The sequence below is a fragment of the Cydia pomonella genome, chromosome 1 (assembly GCF_033807575.1).
Source record: "Cydia pomonella isolate Wapato2018A chromosome 1, ilCydPomo1, whole genome shotgun sequence".
Classification (NCBI taxonomy): Eukaryota; Metazoa; Arthropoda; class Insecta; order Lepidoptera; family Tortricidae; genus Cydia; species Cydia pomonella.
In genome coordinates this window covers 43351592-43376046 of record NC_084703.1, presented here as the reverse complement: position 1 = coordinate 43376046, position 24455 = coordinate 43351592, and the positions used below count along the sequence as shown (strand labels likewise).

The following is a 24455-nucleotide window of genomic DNA, read 5'->3' as shown; positions in this document are numbered from 1 at the left end:
TTAGTCAACGTAACTTCAGAAACCATAGTTAATAGGTACAGCGAATTTAAATTTTACATATAAAACTTGTTCTTGCTCTATTTTGTTTGTTTTAAAAGCTGGAGCTATGTAAACTAATTAAAGGCATAGATATACCCCATGTCATTGTATGTGCAAAGTTCCATTACAATTCATTACGTAGTTTTTAAATGAGAACGGAACTTCATTTGTGGGAAGGTGGAATTGGGCCGAGTTTGCTGCGGACTTTTATTATAAGTGGTCCACCGCGCGAGCGTTTTAGTGAATGTCTGAATAGCTTTAGGTAAAAGTCTGAATTAAATTAACGAATAACAAACACGGGTAACATGGAAATAAGAATTCCAAATAAAATAAAATAAAATAAAATTGTACTAAAAAATTACGTATTAACTACCTATTTGGCATTTGTAACAAAACAAGCGTAATATTCATACTGCGCAATATTTTTTCATTAAGAGGGATTAATACGAGTAGCTTTGCGATCCTAGCGAAATAACGGTACGTACTTTTTCTATGATATGTTATTTCGAGAAAAAACATTTTCCACTAACGAAATCTTAACAAATCACTTTGATTATGATGTCGATCGATTCAGTTCCGCTTCTTATATAAATAAAAATATTTTTTTGCATTGCAAATTTTGATAAAAAGCCTATAAACCTAGTTTTTTATTGTGTCAATAACATACAAAAAAATTATGGAGAATGGAAAATATTTAGAAGTGGAAAAACTTTTTCTATTTTTGTATGGGCGAACACGGTATACTTGTCTCTCAAATCGATTGTCCTCGTTACTCCAAGTAGAAATAACCAAACAATTTCCTAATGCTTTTTCGAAAAAAAATAGTAATCCTTTAAGTGAATATGCCCCAATAAGCCTGCTATATAATTTATAGATCGCGTCATTCACGACGACGCGTGTCTTAACTCATATTGCCGTTATTAAAGGTTAGATTTGACAAGTCTGCGCGTCATCGTGGATGACACGAACTATAATTTTCATAAAATATACCATTAAACAAGAAAATTTTAAAAAATTGACTTATATTTTTCATTAACATTTGCACTGCGCCTGTCGTAAAATAATCAATCTCCATTCAAGGCTTTGTTACATTTTTTCTGTCCCTTTGAAAAACGAGGGTCCCGGGCCCTAACATCATCCGTCGTGATATTGCCACTGCGATTAACGTGAAAAATAACTGGACAATATTACCGCCGGTGACCCTTAGAGCGTTTTCACACTGTCCGATCTGATATCGGATGACCTTCGGAGAAACACAGCTGCTAGAGTCCGTCTTAACTTTACACAGACATTCACAAAGTGAGGGAATGTCATCATGCGTCCTATTTTTATGGAAATTTTACATTAATGATGACTTATTCGATGAGTCAGTTTGGTCCGACTGAAGAAAATTCCCTATGGAATAAAATACTTTTATAGTAAACACCTGGGACTGGCACCAGTAATGGGATGACAAATCCTGTAAACGCTGGCAACATTTTACCATAAGCAAGAGCAGTAAACCTGCTAAAGTTAAATTTTCGTTGATATTTGATAGTTAATGGCACCATACATTGCATGATTCGAGCAAAAAACATAGCTTTATTTGTTAATAGGTAATATTGAAATGTATTGTAGTCGCATTTATTATTAAATACATAGAAAACATTAAAATCGCATAGGACATTCAACTTTTAACGCATAAAGCTGTAGAAATTTACAGGTGTCGGTGAAATATCAAAAATACTCCAAATTTTCTCTTAAATGGCCCATGATTGGTGCCGTTAACATAACGCTTCCTTTTGATCAACAAACAATTAAATGTGTAACATAAAGGACACTATTTACTTTTTGCTAATTTTTAGTCGTATCCGACATCCGATATCGGATCGGATAATGCGAAAACGCTTTTAGATGCACAAAAAAATTAGAAAGGGTGTTTTTGTATCAAAACACAAGGGCGTCTATAGGACGTTAAATCAACCTCTACTGGCCCATAAATTATAACTTCAAAGACAAAAGCAATTTTGGGTGAATTCATTAAACAAATCTCATAATTCCTGCATTTTTCGATGTACAGTCACGTGTGAAAATAGCGGTACGAAAAGTGTCCTAAAATATGTATACACTACCTTAATATATGGGCAATAAAGTCGTGTATACATATTTTTGGCACTTTTTTCGTATCGATATTTTCAGACGTGACCGTACATATGTCGACTTTTTTCTTTATACCTACTACAAAATCCCTTCTAAGGACCCCCTTTATCGTCATCTTGAAACAAAGCTATATAGGTAGAATAGCATATGACAGCTTTTTAAGAAGACTACTTCTAATCGCATAATATGCTTGTTAGTTGCAAGATATTCCCCCTTATTCATAAAACTTATCAGTTAAATTATGTTTTATCCCTTTCTTAGAAATACATAAGTCAAAATGACAGATAAAGACAAACGATTCTAATTCAGGCTAATTCAGGCCTGTAACGCGTTTATGAATAACACCATTTCTCTATACATAGAATCACAAAGATAATGTTGAAATTTATGTTAGTAACGAAGCGGCGGGCCGTTATTGCAAAAATTAAACACCACAGAATTTTCCTTGGAATCAGGGAAAATCATTAATATGTAGAAGAAAACTTATTTCTTTATGTAAATCATTATACACATAAAAATTACTTTATACAGAGTGTTTATTTAGTTACCTGCAATAATTTACGGGCTGAATATATGGGTCATAAGTCATGTACAGCAACTTTTACTATGGGACCGATTCAGTCAAAGTTGCTCAGTTATGACCTATATATTCACCCCGTAAATTATTGCAGGTGACTAAATAAACCCCTTGTATAAAAATTGATAGTTCAACAAGTCAAAATATCATGGATAATACTATTATTTGTGCGTTTGTTCCATTCGCGTATGGAAAAAAGGAAAATTGTAATTGTAACCCTGACATGTCGCATCTATACTTTATTAAAATGTATGGAATCGATTGATAGCATTATTATATAGCTTAATTTTTTTAACTTTGCCCACCATCTTTAAATTTTGTCTATGTTAATTTAAATTTCTCTGATAAAACTTTTAGTAATATAGTTGACGTAAAATATGACATATTATTCCATTTCGGAAGTTCATGAAAGCTTAAATTTTTTTAAATTTGCCCGCAATATAAATGTAAGTTTTTTAAGACCATCTTGTTATCATACATTGCGAATATTTATTGTTTATTCTATTTATTGTATACATGTACAGTACAGTGATGCATCAAGATACATGGAGTTAAATATAATTATACGTATACCTATGTTATATTTTGCCCATCCTATGTCAACAGTACTAATGTTTAATGGATTATATCATACAATTTAATTACATACTTTTTGATTTTTTCCCATTTAGTACTCTACCCACTCTCTAGATTATGTTGTAAGAAGTATAAATGTAATTAAATTTTTCCTCATAAATAATAAATTTAATGGAGCTAACGACGGAGCTCATTTTCCGCTACTTCGCAACCGCCATTAGGATAAAAGCACGAATTTAATAAAAAATGCCTTTTGTGACTTTATTTTATTGTCAAAGTAATTTAAGGACGGTTTAATACTTAATCATAAAAAGGAAACGCTCCTTCTATTTATGATTTTGTGAATTCGCTTTCATTTTTTCATCGAGTGAAATATTTTTCATTTTAAATAATTGTTAAACCAGTCGCGCAATATATATATATATATTTCTATAAATATTTATAACAAACAGTATCTTACCTTTATTTTCCATGTTTAAAATCCCGAATTTCCTAGGACGCTCATAGACGCAACTCAAAAAACATCACAAAAGTTCGCAAAACTGTGAACCAATTTAAAAACCACCACTGTAATTATGAAAAACGCTCATTATTCAAATTTCGAAACGAACAAATCTTTCAGGCCTAATTCGGGAAAAAAACTTTTTTAATGTCACAGAGTATCGCAAAAATAGAGTTGCGTCGAGACGTATATCTCGCGAAGCGTCCAGAGAACAACTGAACTGGGGGCGAAATAGACGCGCGTACAGGCTTACCAACTCCTTGACGCGTTCAACAAGGACCTAAACCAGATTGAAATAAAGCCTGTTATCGTATGAATTTTAGAACAGGGAGTTGGTCTAGCTTGAACAGAAACTTCATGCGCATAACATGCAACAAGTTCATGACCAACCGTCGCTGGATATCGGCGAGACGCTTAGCGGGAACGTCATTGAGGCCGCGGGGCCTAAATTATGATAAAGTAGGTGGGACCTGTTGGAAATGGAGGCTCGAAATCTATTAATTAGTTTAACTTACAGTCAACAAAGCTAGGATAGGTAGAAATAGGATAATTAGCTAATAGTTTCGCTGACGGTACACTAATATTTTCGATTTAAATTTATTTGTACGAGCCAAATTTACAATTCGAGAGTGTGTCTGTTTTTGATATAACCGCAAACTTAAACTAGACGTAGATTTTAGTGCTATAAAACAATTCTGATTTTTTAGGCTTAACTGCCAGAGTCGTGATCACTGGTGACAGTTGTGACGTCGCGTCATTAAATGCGACGTTTCGATTAAAAACAAAGTGGTGATATATTGCTTGCTGAATTTACGATTTAGGCGAGGCTGATCATTTTCTTATTTTGCCAGTTGAGCAGTGGGACAAAAACTGATTAAGTACAATCCGTATTAGGTCAGATATGCAGTATGTCTGCTTCTGAATATGACAGCTACGGAGTACATCTAATTAAGTGCATGTCATTTCTTTTCCAAGCCGATTTCGGAGTAGGTCAGATTCGTTGTAAGCTATTTATAATAATGTGTATTTATAGATCATTAATAACATACCTGTTATATTTTATAAGAAAACAGTTTTTTATACTATTTGAAAATGATAAGGTCTTAAAATAATCTCATCCTCGGTCTCAAAATTTTGCAGTCTTGAATTATTTGGAGAAGGAGCTTTAATTAATTTATTTTTTAACTTTGGTTTAGCAATATTTTATTTGCAAATCGAAATAACAGTATTATTTCACTTGATGTACAACGAATCTGACCTACTCCGAAATCGATTTAGAAAGAAAATGACGTGCACTTAATCAGCCGTATTCCGTTACTGTCATATTCAAAAGCAGACATACTGCATATCTGACCTAATAAGGATTGTACTTAATCAGTTTTTGTCCCACTGCTCAACTGGCAAAATAAGAAAATGACCAGCCTCGCCTAAATCGAATTTACTTTATACGGATCGATAAAAGTTGTAATTTTTTTATAAAACCTACAAAAGTGTGTTCTTTAAATCCTTAAGTAAACTATCCTTCAAAGCGGTCGTATCAAAAATACACGCTGTATAAAATATGATTAATAATTTTCTCCATCCGCTCTACGGTCGATTTTCGCTACAAACATAAGGCTCGTTGGCTACGACGTAGCGCTCGTAGCACAGAAAAAATAAGGTATATTATTTACGGCCCGATTCAAAGAATGAGATACGATAACGATAAGTTCTGGTTTAAATAAGATTTCCTTTAGATATCGTTTTTATGTCGTATAATTGACAGAAGCAGCTCGATTCGGGCAACCAATGTCATTTTGACGTTAGAAATATCGTAGATAGATCTTATTGGGATCACAGCGGAATCGAAATAAACGTCAATTTTGACATGTCGTTTAGTTATCGAACTTTTAAAGATTTTTCCGAGATCGTAAACGTGTCTTAATCATTCTTCGAATCGGGCTGATACTTTATTTTTTCTGTGCTACGAGCACTACGCCGTAGCCGAAGAGCGTTATGTTTGTAGCGAAAATGGACCGTAGAGTGGTAGGAGAAAATTATTAATCATATTTTATACAGCGTGTATTTTTGATTAATGGATATACCCATATTAATATTCATTCATTTATAAAATTATAATTTTGTAAATGAATGAATATTATTAGTCAGCCATTTTTTTAGTTTAGCAAAGAATGTCTGATCATTATCAATATGTTTAATGTTGCCGGGTAGTTTATTATAGATACCTGCCCCCGCAATGAATACTGATTTGTTGGATTTCGCAAGTCGATATCCATAAATCTTAGCTTTTTAAAGGTGGGCCATGTAACAGGAGCAATAAGCAAATGGTGTTCCCACATTAGTGTCATAAAGTGATGAAAAACGTTATAAAACACGATAACATATATGTACCCTAACACTTCATAACACTTTATTACTATTTTGTTAGGTGTTTTAAATGCTCCCACACTGGTAAAAATGCATAACATATAAACACCGTATAACGAAATAGATATTGTATAACAATTGTTTTATAACTTTATTACGAATTGTAACAAAAGTTAAAAATTGTTGTACAATATTATGTAAACTATAAATTTTGTTAAATAATATTTTAACAAAAAAAAATGTAGTTTGTCACCGTGTACCAATTTATTTATAACATTATAATGTTATTTAGGGTTACACAACATGATTAAAATGCATAACTATTGTTACAATTTGGGATACAATGTTATTAATCGTTATATAACACTTTATGACACCAACATGTGAGCACCATTATGTTTCGTGACAATACCCAAATATCGTTTGCAGTTGAGGCTATTGATGGTCCATGATTTGCCAAATTGACGAGCGTCCAGATAACCCTTACTCCCAGAGACCATGGGATGATACCATGTGTAAAGATATTTGCGCAACGTGGGTAGCGCGGGTGGGTCGGACTTGGCGCGTCTCAAGACCGCAACTAGGCCCGAGTCAGAGGCTCCAGGCATTTACCTTTCCCTCAGCTAGACACCCTGCTCGATTATGACTCTCTGAGAGTAGTGGTTGCCTTGAGTTTAGGTTAGGTTAGGTCAGGTTCGTTTCTAGCATCATGATCGAGAAGGATGGACACAATGGACAAAGTTGTCAAAGATGCGCAGGGCGTTTTTCCAGATTTCATAAAATCAATGATGCGATTCGCCGGCACACAACACTGATGGCAAAAGGCAATACCCTCACCAACCCTGTGAGTGTTGAGACATGTAATGATTTATACATTACATACCTTTATTTGTACACACACAAAGCAAGGAACAAATGAAATGAAAGGCCGGACGGACTCACATTGGTTACATAGCGAAAGGGTCGGTACCTATTGTGGGACGCCACGTGTGTCAGTACGTTTGCACCGTCCTTCCTTAGCCTCAGGCTTAGGTCTGATGGCTCAGCCGCTGAGTATCCGGCCAAACTCAAACACGTTAAATAAGATTTTGTGCCGAAAGCAGTGGAGACTGCAGCACTCTTGGTTTTTTTTTTTATAAAGGACGGTTCTGAGTGTACTTACAGTAGGCACATTATAAGGCATTGTACTGTATTACCTAACTAAAATTTTCCTACCCTGTAATTCCCTCCTCAATCCCTGCACGTGCCTGCCGCACCGTCACCGTTTTTTAAGCAGCGGTGTGTGGAGCATGCGATAAAAACGGCACGCTTACGATGCGTGACTGCGATTCCGTAACGATACCGTTTTAAAGTAGCGGTTTGGTTGGAGATTAAGAGCCACCCCACACTAGCGTCTCCCGAGCATCGGCGTCTAGTCAACTCTATGGCTGCTGCTCGACATAACATTGGCGCAACTGCGCAGTGACGCCATTTTCCATTGCGCTGACTAGATGCCGATGCCCAAAAGACGCTATTGTGGGATGGCTGTTAAAGGTCCAACCATAGCGCTGTTTAAAAAACGGTACATCGCAGTGGCGCATCGTAAGCGTACCGTTTTTATCGCATGCGCCCATAGAGGTACAATAAGTATATAGATGAATTGGTAGAGCCGGCAGGTGGCCAAATTACGTAGGTTGTTTTTGGTATGTTGTCAGGAAGGAAAAACGTGTTTTTAATTTGGCTCATTGCGTATGTTCTGTTCCTCAAGGGCGCACACGTATAGCACATCTAGTTGATCCTACCACATATGCATGCTCCACACACCGCCGCTAAAAAAACGGTGACGTTAAGGAAAAGGGAATCGCAGTCACGCATCGTAATCGTACCGTTTTTATCGCATGCTCCACACACGGCTGCTTAAAAAACGGTGACGGTACAGAATCGCTGTGACGTGCCGTAAGTTTTACGAATTTACTATGAGGACATGCGTTAAAATCATGACATTTACGCGTTAGGGCGATTCCACACCGTCAGTGGTTTTGAAGCAACGGTGTGTGGAGCATGATTCCGTAACGTCGCCATACTTTAACGGTGACGGTGCGGAATCGCAGTGACGTGCCGTAAAACTTTGGAATCGTACATAACACGCCTTTTGTCATTACATAGCGCTTACTTCGTTTTGTTCTGCTTTGTAAAGACTATAAAGCCTTTGTTAAAAGGGTCATCTACTTTCATTCCATTGTTCAATAGGAATTTCATTATGGCGTTGCACAAATAGATGGCTTACAAAGTGTTGTACATTCCATTTACTGATTGGTTTACCAAATAATATTCAATCGCAAATAATATTCGGTGTGTAATAGAACAGATTAATATATATAGTACTAGTTGTACTTTTGCCTGCGACTTACGCGTGTATTTGCGTGTTGTTGGTTATATATTCTATATGATCAATTGATCATAGAACATTATGTAGTACGAGTATTATTTATAACAAGGAATCCATTTACCATTTTTTTACCTCTAGTCTCTAAATTTGCGGAGCCCTCATACAAGATCAGCCGCATTCGAGGGAAGCCAGTGCTGTCAAACTGGTTTAACGTGACAGATGTTCAGACGTATTCTCAGAGTAACAGTTGAAACCAGTTGAAATTGAAATAAATTTTCATCCCCTAGTTTATGGGGTCGAAGGGTGAAATTTCCAGGTTTTTTATTGTTGTTTGTGTACTAGGCTACATGCCAATATTTCAGCTTTCTGGGACTTCACGAACTACCCTAAGAGTTTTGATGATCATCAGTGAATGAGTGAGCGAGTCAATGACGAAATCGGAGTTTATTAGATGTCAATAAAATCTAAAGAATACGAGCTATGCAATTGAAACTTTTTACGTTTAATAGGTCTACTATTGACATCATATCTCGAGAATTTTATTTATCTGGCATAATCTAAACCCAAGTTATGAGGTTCAAAATAAGAGGGTTTAAGAATCTATTTTACGAGTATCGAAAGTACTACTCTGTGACTATCGTTTGTGATTGAGCGAAAATGTTTTATAGTTCCATTTGATTTTCTACTCTGTTTATATTAGGTGTTAACAAATTAGCTACCGATAATTTAAGAGATGGTACTTTGGTCAACCTGAAATGCTCATACTTAAATATGCTCCAGAAGACGAGTATTACCAGTAGGGAGTGCTCCCGGTTCTGGTTTTCTTTACAAATACAGTACCGAAAACGGGAATTCTCGGTTCCCGACATACAAACTAACTATCAGCTGTAAAAACATTAGTAACTAATTTGTTAGCACCTTATATAGTTATAAAGTTAATATGTAACTTGTTTTGTTTGCTTAAAAATAGACAAACAAATGTATTTAAACCTACTCAACCACAAACTCGCTTTGATTTGAAAACGCAGCGCGCAACGCCTAGTCAATTTTGAGGCATTTCACCACAGGCTTTCTGTGCATTTGACTGAGTCTAATTAGCATTTCGATGTTATTTTATTTCTGTAGGCGCAATCGGACGACAATTGCAGCTGCATTACTCGTAGGGGCCCTATCAGATAAAAATAAATTATTGATTACCTATCAAACGAAGTTAATTAGAATACCGGTGTCTTTGAGAAAATCACTTAGTTTAAGCTCAGGCACCCTTGAAATTAACAGAAATAAAAAACAGCCTTTATATAAAAGGTGACCAAGACCACCAATGCCCAGGGATGGAAACGAACTAGCATCCTCTGCAATCGCAGCAGGTGACTAAGCCCCCGGCCACCCGGGTCACGGCATGGGTCGAATTTTTCCAAGTATATTCCCAGTCCCAGTTGCCTGAGGGCTGAAGGCTGGGCTGTTATATATATACAGTGGATTTCATATATTACCACCTTGGTTGTAGCGACCATTTGGATATAGCGACGTCAAATTCAAGTCCCATGAATTCAAAGCATATTTTAGTACAAGATTCCAACGCCGAATTCGTGTGTAGCGACGGTTTTTAATGAAATAAACTTACAAAACACATAAAAGTATTGTTCGGTGAACTGGCTATTCATGGCGTCGACTTCATTTCTGTAGTTGCCGATACACGATTGGTTAACATTTATAGCAGAGGAAATCGTATCAAAGATGCCTCTTTTTAAACAAACATTTTAATTGCACAGCCAAATGGGACCGAATCAAGCCTGTAAATTTTCCATGTAGATTAGTCTAAGCACAGACTACTGTAGTTGTAACTTTTTAATTAATTCTTCTACTTTAACTTTAAACGACAAACGTTTGGCCTCATACGACCTTATAGAACAAGCTAGCTTCTTCTCTTCTTCCTCGCGTTGTCTCGGCATATTGCCACGGCTCATGGGAGCCTGGGGTCCGCTTGACAACTAATTTATAGAACAAGCTAGCGCAAAAGCAAATTGGCCACGCGCGAAGGCGTTTCGGGAAGAAAGCAAGCAAGCAATCGCCGCGTTTTTTAGATTTTATTGTTTAACGATGCGTCATCTTAACACCCGTCAATGGATTCGAAAATCAGAAAACCGCTATTAAATTAAATATTTATGGGAACCTCAAAGTGTGACCGCAAATGCAATGCTAGCGATCTGTGGTCGAGTAGTTCACAGTTTTGCATAATTTGCATAAATATAGGCCGGGTTGCAGCATAGATTTATATGTAAGCGGATTGAGCACTACGATCGAAAAAGTGTGACCGAAAGAGAAGTCAACCTAGAGGATTGCATCTCGTTTTGTTTGCGGTAATAACGACATCTTTTGACAGTAATGCCAACCAGTATAACTGGATCCAGGCATGAGTGGGGGGGGGGGGGTAAATGACCGAACGGGATAGTCTTGTGTATTCAGTAGGAGTAGCGGAGAAAGCGTTAATAATAACAATAATGTTTGTTCTTGTCACAGTCTCACTTTTGCTTGGGGGTATTATTGATCGGTATAGTAACTGTTTGGCTTGGCGCCGACTTCAAATATATCACCTGTTATGTAATGCATTAATCGGATAACATTTTTCACTTTACCAGCTAGTGATGATTACGAATGATAAAATATGAATAGCGCTAATTGGATTTGATTAATTAAATAATGTTTTATTTACAGTTAGTATTTCCCTTACCTTTACGTTTGTGTGATACTAAATTTTGTGTTTCACTCGGTAGCAAAGTTCATTTTCACGTCAGCAGCTGGAACAACGTGTGGGGCCTAATACAAGTTCGAAATATTTGGATTCTATTGTCTTTGTCCCTTTCACGTCATAAGCAAAAAGAAAGAGACAAAAATAAGTGCATACGTAATTCAACGGTATATATAAGGCCCCCGAGTAAGTCAGACCGCATCGTTCCAAAACACCCTACGAGTCTTCAATCGTAAAAATTAGTTAATGAAATAAAAGTTTAAAATTTAATAAAAACACCATATTTTACGTATTTTATTATACAATTAAAACAATGAACTATAAAAATACGCAATTGTTACGCAAAGTAAATAATTCTACTTTTATAGGTCTCTACTATAATGGTTGACAAATAGTTGTATCCGCAATTTGGACCGTATCTTCCAAAGTTTTTTTTTTACAAAAAAATGTTCGATTAAACTGTCAATTGATTTTTGTTACTTCATTGTTTCCGTATTATTTTATTGAAATTTCTTTCGTTTTATTTTATTGCGGTAATTATACTTAATTGTTAGAATACCTTAGGAAAACATGAGTGAAATAGTGATGAAGACGGATTACATTTTTTCAGATTGTATTTTTACCTTTCAAATATATTCATACTGCTGTCGTGAAAATTTTTGTGTACTACATGAGATCAAAGTTATTTACATCTCGTGCGCTTTTGAGTCCCTTACTGCGCTCAAGATTCTAAATAAGATTTTCTATAGAAGATCTATTATAGAATCTTTCGCTTGCATGGTACTCAAAATAAGCACTCGAAGAAATATCAAACTTTGCTCTCTTGTTGTACAAATAACTATTAACCCTCATGCCTTGCAACAACTTGCAAGTTGCAACACTTGCAACCCTCGCAACGTTCAAGACACTACTTCAATTGTAGAATTTTTCGTTTGCTCGGCCATCAATGACACTTCTTCAATTTGCAAATTGCTCGTCCATAAATATCAGCACGAGGAGTTTAAACAGCAACTTAAATTTTTTTTGAAACAAATATCATTTAATTTGTCTTTTTATAATTTTTTTTTACTCACGGAAGTTGAAACCTAAACAATCTCAACACTACCTTTCCACGGTTCTTGTTCTCATCTAACGAGTAAGTATAAAAAATAAGAATAACAGAGCTCTTTCGCAGACAGCTTTATTCGTTGTCATTAAAAGAATGCATTTCCTGTGACCTTCACCTTCTAGTCTTAGGATAAAAAGAGTTATTTTAAGCTCCTCGGGCACGCGGCCTTTAAGATGGTATTGCTCGTTATATAATAGAGAGATATAATAATTAGGTGAGACCTGTGATCCTAGCTATATATTAAACAGCAGGGCAATAAGTATATTTGCAATTCAAGGTACTTGTTTTTGTTATTATTTTTACATGAATATGTTAAGTAGGTTAGTGCGGCTTCTTAGTTCGATTTAGTATGGAGGTATGGTTCCATCCGACAGAAAGCACGAAATTTGGCATGCATATAATTATCATTATAAATCATACAATATCAGATTATTAACAAGAATAATATAGATTTAAAAATTAAAAGAAAAGCTATCCGTGCCGCCCGCTTCTGTGAGGCTAACTGGCTACCACCAGTTTGGCACTGAAATAAACGCTATCGAGAACGTAGCTTACTTTCTATGCATCTCGCTCGTACTCGCATATAAGTATATTCTCGCTACCATTCTCTACAATATTCTCTTCGGAAGTAACATTTGTTTTCAAATTTATGCTTAATTTATCCTTACAATATTTGCGACTTTGAAAGTTTGCATGTAACAAAACGACAAATTTATACCAAAAAAGGGCAATAACGCATGTAACAAGCATTATATGACTTATGCCATTATATTAAAATCATCACTGCCACTTGCTACAATTTTTTTTAATATATGAGTGGCTAATATTTAGCAATAAAATTCAACTCATATTCATACTCATACTCATTCATCTAATTAATTAGTGATTTTAATTTTACAAGGACAAGGATGTTTGTAAACGATCCTTTAATTTTGTCTTTCAGGAAATACCTAAATATTACAAATAAGAGTAATGAGTTATTAATTTATATTCATATTATTTTTGCCTCTTTTAATATACATACTGTTTTTTTTATGAAATTTCTTAATATAATCAGTACACAAAATGGTAATTATTCTTATTTGTAATCTTTATATGTTCAAAGACAAAATTAAAGGATAGTATATAACTCGTCTAAGTTCTAGTACTTGATTATAAAAAAATAAAATCTCTTATTAAATAGATGAATGAGTATGAGTATGAATATGAGTTGAATTTTATTGCTAATGTCGACTCAATAGCTCGGTATTCTTACCATGCGGTAAAAACTCTGATGCCTGATTATAACTTATACAAAACTATTATTAGGCCCTCCAATTAAGCATATGCGCCTCTAGTCGGTTATTAAGATCCACGATATAGAGGTCATAGTGCTGGAGTTGGACCAAGCTAAGTTGGCACCGATTTTGATAGCCCAGCCTGTGCAAGTGTTAAGTAAACGTCATAATTTCTCAGAAGTTTGACGTTTAAAATAACGCACTGTCTGGGCTGTCAAATTCGCTGCCAACTTATTAGTATGACTCTAGTTACATATTATTTATAAGTATTTTTTTGGGAAACATTTTATAAATTACCCCCATTAATAATGTAAGTTGAGTGCCGTATTATCCCTGTACCTTGGATTTGAGGGAAATATTTTCACTGCGGGTGTCTCCGCACTATGGGGCATTAGGCACCAAAACTCGGTCACAGATCAGTGACGAAAAATCTTATGAAATCAAATTTCGTTTTTGGTACAATATTTTATCGCTGACTGTACTTTACTTTCCACAGACAAATTATAAGACTCATCGATACAATTCTAAAAACGCGAAATACAATTAGGTTGCGTTGTTTTATCACAGAGTTCCCATGGCCACATCCATCATCAGATCAGCTCCATTGTACCATAACATTGAATTGTCACCCGACTTACAGATACTATGTTATTCAACTCTTAGCCAAATTTTGGGAGATGAGTAAATAAGTAATACCGAGCGACTTTTAGTATGGGACGAACACCGAAATAGTTATTTATGAGAGCAAAGTTCGATATTTTACATACATACATTCTACGTAACGGTTGTCTGGAAGAAACTGCTCTGCAGTGATAAGGCGCCTGTTGTTTATCTCTATCTTCATGTATTATATGTGTTTCCAATTTCCATGTACATTTATTCTGAGGTTGTGTAATAAAGAGGTTATGTATCGTATTGTATTGTATTTTTTTATTATCTTTATTGCACAAAAGAAAGTATCGTACAAAGGACAGACTTAACCCTTTATCGGGCACACTTAGTTATCATACGGCAAAAATAACCACCAATATAACATTATTGTTTTGTACTGTTTCTTATAGAGAATTTAAAGAGGCGACGAGGCTTGAATCATGTATCTTTTTTTTTAATTTGACCATTAATGTTATTCTCTACCAGTCATTCTTAACCCACAATCTTCACCAGGTCGTTGGTTCGACTTATTGGACGTTCACCCACGTCACGACTTTAAACCACATAATATACGATAGCCTATTTATTTATTTATTTAAACTTTATTGCACACATAAAGAAAAATGTACAAATGGCGAACTTAATGCCAAAAGGCATTCTCTACCAGTCAACCATTGGGTCAAACAGAGACATTCGTGTATGTTGGTGCAGGAAAAAATAATAACAAATAATAAGCCTATTAATGGCCATTAATGACAAAAAATTATAGGAATACTTTTCTTACTTAGGTACACGTCTTTAACAAAATTTTATTAAAACTACAATCGTTTAATTTAAACAAAACGTATTGACCGACCGAATTGATGTCAGGTGTGGCCTAGTAGGTAGTGGCCCTGCCTATGAACCCGATGGTCTTGGGTTCGAATCCCGGTAAGGTCATATATTTGTGTGATGAGCACAGATATTTGTTACTGAGTCATGGATGTATTCTATGCATTTAAGTATTGACGTGTGTTATGGGTAGTCAGACAATATATCGTATATATAATTTATCGTTGTCTGACTACCCACAACACAAGCCTTCTTGGCTTACCGTGGAACTGAGTCAATTTCTGTAAGATACTGTAATGTGACGTCACATTACATTAGTCTTTCCTAAATGTATGGAAGGTCAAGAGAATTGCTATTTTGACCCTGAAATATTGCGTTTATGTATATAGTTGTCATACAATTAATATTTCAATAAAATGTAAGGAATCGAATGGTACTATTTTCGTTTTACATTTTGAAAGTTAAAAAAAAATCTTTTTTAGATTTTGGAGCCTTGTATTTTTTATAATCTCAATATGTCTTTTTAAATTTCACTTTTTTATAATAGATGGCTCATTTATCAAAATTTTGTTATAATATTCAACATGTGTCAAGTACCCAATTATGACCGCTCAGGGTAAAACAGCCCACATTGCACCGTAGGACACAGGCCGTGACCCAGTTCTCCGGGCCGTTGAAGGACGCTGCTATACGGATGAAACATTAATAATGTACGTATTGTCATGTATATAGGTTTAGGGTCCAGTCAGCATCAATAGTAGCGGATGATGCAATGCGCCAAAAGTATCTGACATCCCGGATAACTTTTCCAAATTTATGGATAAATCTTTAAAATTGACGTTCAATAGTTATTTGTGCAAAAAGCGAGGAAAGTTAGTTTTTCTTGCGAGTGTTGATTTTACGTCCCGAGCAAGCGATGGATTCTAAGTTAGAATCGTTCGCTTACTCGGGACTCAAAAACTCGAGATGTAAAATACCTTTGCTCTCGTGTGACACATACAACTTTTCACCTTAGTAGTAAGAACATATTTAAGGTTAAAAAAAATCAACATCAAGTAAACTTTTTATTCCTGTATTCATGGCCTTCACTAAATTTAAAAGCTACTTTGTCTCACTCCCTGGATTGAGGAAAGTCGCACTTTCGACACTCTCTGGAGTATTGGAAACGGGCTTGTTCGAGCTGTTGAGGTGAAAAACTATATCTTTTATAGTCGTTATTGTTCTACATATCCACTTTTTGATAAGCTGTTACAGAATAATAAAAAATACTTTTGAAACGTTGTTTGAACCGCTACTTTTGAAGCTGACTACATGTACAGTCAGCATCAAAAGTAGCGTATGAAACAACGCGCCAAAACTATCTGATATTCCGGATAAATTGTTCTACATATAGAGCCATCACTTTTTGTTAAGCTGTTACAGAATGGTAGAAACTTTTGAAGCGTTGTTTGATCCGCTACTTTTGATGCTGACTATACTTAGTGCGCTTTCAGACTGAACTATCCGCGCGAACTCTGCCATCTTGTTATGTGAAATTCATGTTACTTTGAAACATAGTTCAAAATAATAAGGACAAACGCGTAAAGTTAAACTCTGATCGTTTAGATTTAATATTTAGGTACTACGCAAATTACAACAAAAAAAAATAGGAAAAAAATCTCTTGTAAGATGTAGTAATCAAGAAATGAATATTATGTTGGAACCTTTAAGTAGTACCTGTGGGATTTAACACATTGAGTGCCGGGACCCCGCTCGGCGGGTTCTCTGTTCGTAGTCGCTTTTCGCTACAAAGCGGGAAAACAGTGGGGTCGGCTACGAGCGTAGCGCTACGAAAACGTTGGCAGTAAATGTGTCAAACTCAAAGTTTATTGTACATGTTACTAATGTGTTAGTTAAACTCATTTTTGACATCAAGTACGTCGATTAAAAGAGCATTCCTCAAAAAGGTTTATTTTGTCGGGGAAATGACGCGTATGGCAGCTTAAGAGAGGAAAAACCTTAAGAGAGAAGACGGCTGCTTTTCCATACAAACAAAGTCCCCATTTTCCTGTCTCGATTTTGACATCATGGTCATATTTTGATGTATATTAACCATGGCTATGCCCCTACGATGACTTTTTTCGATTTTTTTATTATTGTAAAAATGAGGGAAAACCAGATTTCTAAATTTAATTTCTGCTTTATATATTAATTTGTGTATAATGATTTATGTTCTTTTTGTGCTAATAAATTATTCTTTTGTGCTAAAAAATTTAAATGCTCCTAACTCTTATAATAATTAAAAATTCTAAAAAATCTAACGACTCTGTTATTGATATTCAATGAATTGTGTCAAAATATTTTTAATTAGGTATGTTAATATCCAGCGAAAATGAGGACTACGTTTGTATGAAAAGGTAATTCGCACGGATCCTCCATATTCGTCTTAACAACCTGCAGGTATCTGTATTATATTCCGTTGAATTTAAAAACTTTAATAAAAAAAATATCCTGCGTTATCATGCCAAATATCGGCTTTTTAGCTTTGTCAAAAGTTTAAAAAATAGTGTTAAGCACCCAACACTTTTGCCTAAAATATGCACACACTAATGTGGCAATAAGGTGGTGTATACATATTTTTGGCACTTTGTCTTGCCTGTACCTACATAATATGTTTCTGTTCTCGAACATGTCCGAAAGTGTGTCACTAGGTACACTCAAGCCCTCACGCCATGCAACCCTCTCCACCTTCCTTAGTTGCCTTTTGAAATTTCTTCCTTCAATCGATGTTTACGTCACAGATGAGTGCTCTTTGATTTCCCAAGAGACCTTGTATTTTCTTCACCAGGCGAACTACTTTATTTTGCTTGTGTAATGAAAGTTTTTCCGTTTCGTTTAATTTATCAATATTATATATGTAGGTATAACACGAGCGCTGGTGGCCTAGCGGTAAGAGCGTGTGACTTGCAATCCGGAGGTCGCGGGTTCAAACCCCGGCTCGTTCCAATGAGTATTTCGGAATTTACCAGTCGCTTTTCGTTGAAGGAAAATATCGTGAGGAAACCGGTCTAATTCCAATAAGGCCTAGTTTACTCTCTAGGTTGGAAGGTCAGATGGCAGTCGATTTCGTAAAAACTAGTGTCTACGCCAATTCTCGGGATTAGTTGCCAAGCGGACCCCAGGCTCCCATGAGCCGTGGTTAAATGCCGGGACAACGCGAGGAAGAAGAAGATATAACACGAGTAGCTAGCCGTCGACTGTTTTTCCTCACGATATATCTTTTGGATTTTTTATTTATTTTTTTAGGCAACAAACAGTATTATACAAAAAAAAAATGTAATAATAAGCAATGTGTTAATAGACCTTGAGTGCCCTACCTTAATAATAATATGTTCTAAAAGTCCAGTAAGTACCTAGACTTGGCTGACGAGATAACCGCCATGTGGGATGTTGATTCGACGATCATTGCCCCATAGTCGTTTCAGCGAACGGTCTCATAGCGAAGAGTCTCGACCGACACCTTGAGAGACTCTCGCTAGGTGGTTGGATAAAGGGTCAGATGCAGAAGGCGGTGATCTTGGAGTGGGAAACCAAGCCCGAAATCGCGAAAGAAAAAATTACTCTCCCATAGAAAATGCCAAGGTCTGAGAGCCAAAATGTATGAAACAGCCAATTTATTTCGCAATTTCGGGGTTGGTCCCATAGTAAAAGGCGCTCAGTATGACCTATAGGGACCGTGCATGAACTGTAGGAGGCAGTACATGAGCCGTCAGATTTTTGGCACGAGGCGTGTTTATTGTTCCGATGTAGCCCAGAAGATGGCAGAACCTACTATACACAAGAAAACACGTGACGTGTAAATGTACATGTTTATGGTTCCGATTCAGGCCACAAGATGGCAGACCCTCCAACGCGCACGGTCCCTATATATTCACCCCGTAAATTATTGCAAGTGAGTAAATAAACATCCTGTATATTTATGTATAAATTTAAATATAGTAGGTACAAGCTTTGTTTACTCGAAGTTTGGGGCTTGGTCGATCTGTGTAATTCTCAAATATCCTCAAATATTTATTCGTTAGAGATATATGTATCCGAAGGTTTTAATTACATTTGAAATCATCTTGATGGCCTTTTCTAACTTATCTTTCTATTTCCTGCGTCGTAATGTCAGATTGTAATATCGCAATTTCCTGAAAATTATTTGCTACCCGCACCAACGTACTATTACTTGAAATGAGAAATGTTATTTCGTAGCGACATTTTTAAAGAGCGTTGACAGAAACGGGAACCCACCGTTCTTATTTTAAAATATGGCCTCCATCAATTCTATGATGATTTTGCCAATGTCAGGTCATTGTTCCGTAGTAACTTTTAAATGTGCTCGTAGAGCATGACGTTCGGTAGTTGCTTTTAGTAAAGAGATAGCTGGACTTTACTAAATTACGATGGATTGTCGGGTGTTGATTAAAACACGATAAAACGCGTTTCGAGATTAGTACTTCCAAGATAGCTCACTGCATAATAAGCACTTCAGTTAATATTACACTCTAAATCACATTAATGAGCAAATAAATAAAAAATATTTTTGAGACGTATTCGCCATCTTGAATCTCAACGACAACCTGGATCGACACCCTACTGAACCGTATCCTTAGTATAAAATTTACATTTTTGTAAAAAGAACAGTCAACGTGACACGTAACGTTTGGGATGATGTCAATTTAAGGAAATAATCTAAGGGAAATCCGGCGAACTAAAATAAACATCGAATCTCTTAATAGTATTTTTATTTAAATTTAGAACAGTAGACTAACAAATACCTATGACTAAAGTGAAAGGATTCTAGTGAATCTGGTGACAATGAGTATTTATCATAATGTAATGAATTAACAATATTTACCAACTACATGATTTTACTTTAAAAACTTGGCAGTGATCTGTCATTTTCACTATTTCATTATGTTTATTTTATTCCAAGGCATAACTTTGGAGGTAATGTACTTATATTTATTGAATTAAGAAAGTAAATCATTAAATTATTTTTAAACCTTGATTCTCTAGCACAAACCTGTCTACATCTAATTCCTAATAATAAAAGGAAGGCGTTGAATCAAGAATAACATACACAAGAGAATGAATGAATGAAAGTGAATGAATGAGAGAATGTTGTTTTAAGAATCACAGTTTTTTCAACACATGTTTCTCATGATGTATAAGGGTGATACAGTATAATAAAAATGACAGGTCGAAACCATCCAAACACACTTAGCAACTAAAATTTCAGTTTTATGGTGGGAAAATTCACACTGACCGAATACAATGAAAAAGAAGAGAGAAGGGAGGTCTTATAAACTAAAAAAAATACAAGATGACCATAAACGAGTCTTTAGACTTATTTTTTTCGACACTTTCATTCTGTAGGTCTTAAAACTTTTGAATCGATAATATGTAATATAGCAGGTGATCAATAGTTGTGCACATAGCCAACAGATATTTCTCTAACATCCCTTAGAAACGCTTCTATTTGTTTTTTTTTTTTTTAATTAAAAGAGTAGCTTTCCTAACCGACACTCTTGTCCCAATTGAAAATAACGCCATCTAGCGGTGATTGTTTGGACTAGCCTAGTTTATTTGTCTTCTCGTACTTTGTGTCAGTCCAGCCTCAGTTCCTGGGCCTGGGGCGTTGCTGCGACTGCTCCTGGTACTCGTTGTTGGGCCGTTGGTTCTGTCAAAAAAAACCATTTGAATCATTCATTCTTTGGGACAGGGGATGGATGCAAGTATTGCAAGCTCTTTTAATATGGTCAAAAGCTTTTAAAGATTGTATGATGTTGCATAAGTACATAATTATTTAATACATAAAACTCATTGGTTCAAGACGGTTTAAACCCACGATCTTCGGTTTGAAAGTTAAACCCTATGACGTGTGCCTTACCGTTTTGCCTACCAACTCTAAAAAAATAAACTACCTTATATAAATATGTAAAGTGTCAATTGTACCCCAGGATTAAAGTTCATCTATCCATATACGGCATCATTTAAAGTTTCACTTTCTCTCCATATTCCTCTATTGTCTATATTAAGTTGCTTGGTCATTAACAAAACATTACAACAAACTTACAATTACCGTTTCTAAAATATATATCTCTAATGGTCCTATACAAATTACGTAACAAATCCTCAATGGCGTGATGCTCCAACGGCATTGTTAACTTTGTCGGATGGACATGCCATGGAAAGGTCATTCTTGTCACGAACAATTCATTAGTAGAATGAAACGAAGCTGTTACTACTATTATTATCTATAATATCTTTAGTTTCTCTTACGTATAAGGTTTGAATGAAAACGACGAAGACGAGGACTTTTTTATGTCGAAATTACATTATATTCATATTAGCATTGAGAAATAAGAAGTACTTAAACATATAGTGCTCCACATACGACAGTGTTGGTACTATGGTACAAAAACGCTTATTATTTTTGTAGTCGACATCCAGCATCGAGTAGCGGAATTATCAGTACCGCTAGTTACAACTAATATTACAGGCAGAGGGAGTTGAAAATAGAGTTCCCGTTAATCCGGTTATAATATTAGCTGAAAATTGTTGATCATTACACTTTTCGTTTGTCACTATTACAAGGTACGAAATGGGTCACAGATTAAATCTTTTAACTTGTACTTGCAAAAACACTGAAAGAAAGATCTGGATCAACTCCCATTTAAATCGTGGGGGGCACTGGGATCAATACAAGCTTGTTTGGGGCAGCGCCCCCTGGCATTGTATGTAACTGAAACTGGCATTCCTGTGTCTCACTAGCCTTATCCTTCGACGCTAATACAGTAGTAGGGACGTCAAACTCTCTAGTGGAGAATAGATACTTATGGAATCATTTCCAACATGGCGGGGTAGCACCCTCTTGGAATTGCTAGTAACACAAACCTGGCATACGTTTCTCTCTAAGTTTAGAGTGGCTCTGCTAGTGATAAGTGATAACGTCACACTCTTTGGTGGATAGTACTGGGATCACTACCAACATATAGAGGGCAGCGGCTTGCTATTGCAAGTCACTCAAACTTGCATACCTGTCTCTCTCTAGGCTCATCTTCCGGCGGTGATGGAGTAGTGGTGGGGATATCACATTCCTCGGTGGGAGGCACCACACAGCGCAGCGAACGGCGGTCGAACACCAACATGGCTGGGCAGCGCTGAAGACGTGGGTAGCCCCCTTGGCATTGCCAGTAGCGGTTGCAGGATTTGCCTAAAGGCACATTGCCATTAGGGTCTTCGTTGCAGAGAGCTGAAAAGAAAAAATGGTTTAAAGATTACGATATTGGAAATCAATGAAGTACCGTCAAGAATCTTCTTGGTAGTGTCCACGCATGTAGGGGTGGACGAGAAGATCTTGGGGTCGTGGATGAGGTGAGTTAAATGACACTCGTAGTCCAATACATGCACGTATAATACTTTAACTTTGGTGATGCACAACCGCCCGTCGCAAGATTGCTGAGAGAATGGCCGCTGCCGGCCCCACTTCTCCGCGCCTCGCACCATGCATTGCGTCGGCGACGGCTCCCGAAGATGCCCGAACAAAGACGAGGCGTTAACAGGTAGTATCAGGAACGTGGCTGCAGTACATTACAGCCCTATCACGCATAGCCGTCACTCAAAAGCCTAAGCCAGCTGACTTTGGGATTCCCGTGACAGTTATGTCAATTGAATCATTTTTCATTCTGGTCAAAGTCTAACACCAACCGTCTTGACTGACTGTCGGTGGACGTTATATCTTTGCAATACAATTTAGAAATTATCTTTCTCTTTCTCTACATGACTAGAGAAAAAAAGTATTTTGGAATAAAAACCTCTTGATGACGCTGCTAAAATTTAATATTCATCTTGCTAAAAAAAGTTTTCACAAAAATATTCGTTATGTTATGTAGTATTTTTCAAATTGGATATTTAATTTATGATAATTGATTTACTCAAGGTACCTTACTATTATACCAAGCATATTCTAAAACCGAATTTGCTTCAGTTCATTCCTTAAACACACCATGCCTTCATTCTGCTCCAAAAATATAATCTCAATCTAATCTAATACAAAATTGTCTCTCTCGCACACATGCGTCTTGCATAGCAGTAGCAGAAATACTATTGCAGTATAATCTTCGCTCGTTTCAAAATAATACACCTAGATGTTAGCAGCTACGTTATCCGAAGCAGCTAAGCGTGCGGAAAGTTTGCCTGGTGCCAACTTTGCCCAGCTCTAAAACTAACAAGTGTCTTCTTGGCGGTGGTTTGTTCGATTTAAGTGAATACTTCGATCACAGACTTTCTACTACAGACTCATTATGCAATTAGAAGTCATGATACTCATGAATCAAAAGCGCTTTTTTGCGCAGTTGCATCCTACATCATTTTACTCTACACAATACAATTTTTGGTTAATATTTGTAATTTAGGTGAGGTAGTATATTGAAATGAGCGGTTCGGCTCTCATACTCATTTATTACAGGAGCATCATGGGAGTCATACCCCGGATTTTTGTGTGCGGGATTGTTTTACACTCTAGCCAAGAAATAGGTAAAAACTGTAAAAAAAAACTATTTAAATATGTCTAAGCTAGTTTGGAGCTTATTTATTATTCATAGTTTGGTAACTATTTTACAATAAACAAAGTTATAATTACACGAAATCATTTCCGCACTCAAAATTCGGGGTATGGGGCTGGGGAGCATTAATGTGTTTGAACCCTGCGAGAGCTTAGATGCTCCATCTTTTGATCCGACCAATTGACACAGTGAGGCAATTTTATAAACTTTTAGTGGTAGTAGTAGTAAAACACTTTATGTACACACTAAACACCATGTAACACCTCTGGAGATGCAGGCGTCCATAGGCTACGGTGACTGCTTACCATCAGGCGGGCCGTATTCGTGTTACATCCGTCGTAAATTAAAAAAAAACAATGGCGAACTGATCCCACTTCCTTTTACTACTAAAATCTAAATTAAGTATTCAATTTTAAGTCGAACGTAGCCCAAAATTCAACTTAACCTATGTAACTTCTAACCAACCGTCTATATAAGTGTTACACGTGTCGAATTTATGATCGTAGATATGTATGGACCGGTAGATAGGATGATACAGAATTAATTAACCTGCATGGTTGTTGGCGAGCTCGCGCTCGATTAAATTTAATTAAGTAACTAAATTATATTATATAAAATGTTTTTGATGCAATAATTGAACACGTGTAGGAAAGTGATCTGTGTAGCTCTCATTGGGT

At 36.1% G+C, this 24455-nt stretch overlaps 2 protein-coding genes across 2 annotated transcripts in view; both read right to left on the bottom strand.

Annotated features, from left to right (window-relative positions):
* The window catches only part of LOC133524490 (phosrestin-2-like), a 129573-nt gene extending 124932 nt beyond the window's left edge, over positions 1–4641 (bottom strand). The window contains exon 1 of the mRNA XM_061860553.1: positions 3792–4641. Within this exon, the coding sequence (XP_061716537.1) occupies positions 3792–3804 (13 nt within the window). The 5' untranslated portion in view covers positions 3805–4641. The remainder of the gene's footprint in view (positions 1–3791) is intronic.
* Positions 4642–19936: 15295 nt separating this feature from the next.
* Positions 19937–24455, bottom strand: part of LOC133524522 (protein obstructor-E-like) — an 83417-nt gene continuing 78898 nt past the window's right edge. Inside the window, exons 5-6 of the mRNA XM_061860606.1 lie at positions 22252–22466; positions 19937–20891 (exon numbers count right to left, since the gene is read on the bottom strand). Of these exons, the coding sequence (XP_061716590.1) occupies positions 20829–20891; positions 22252–22466 (278 nt within the window). The 3' untranslated portion in view covers positions 19937–20828. The remainder of the gene's footprint in view (positions 20892–22251; positions 22467–24455) is intronic.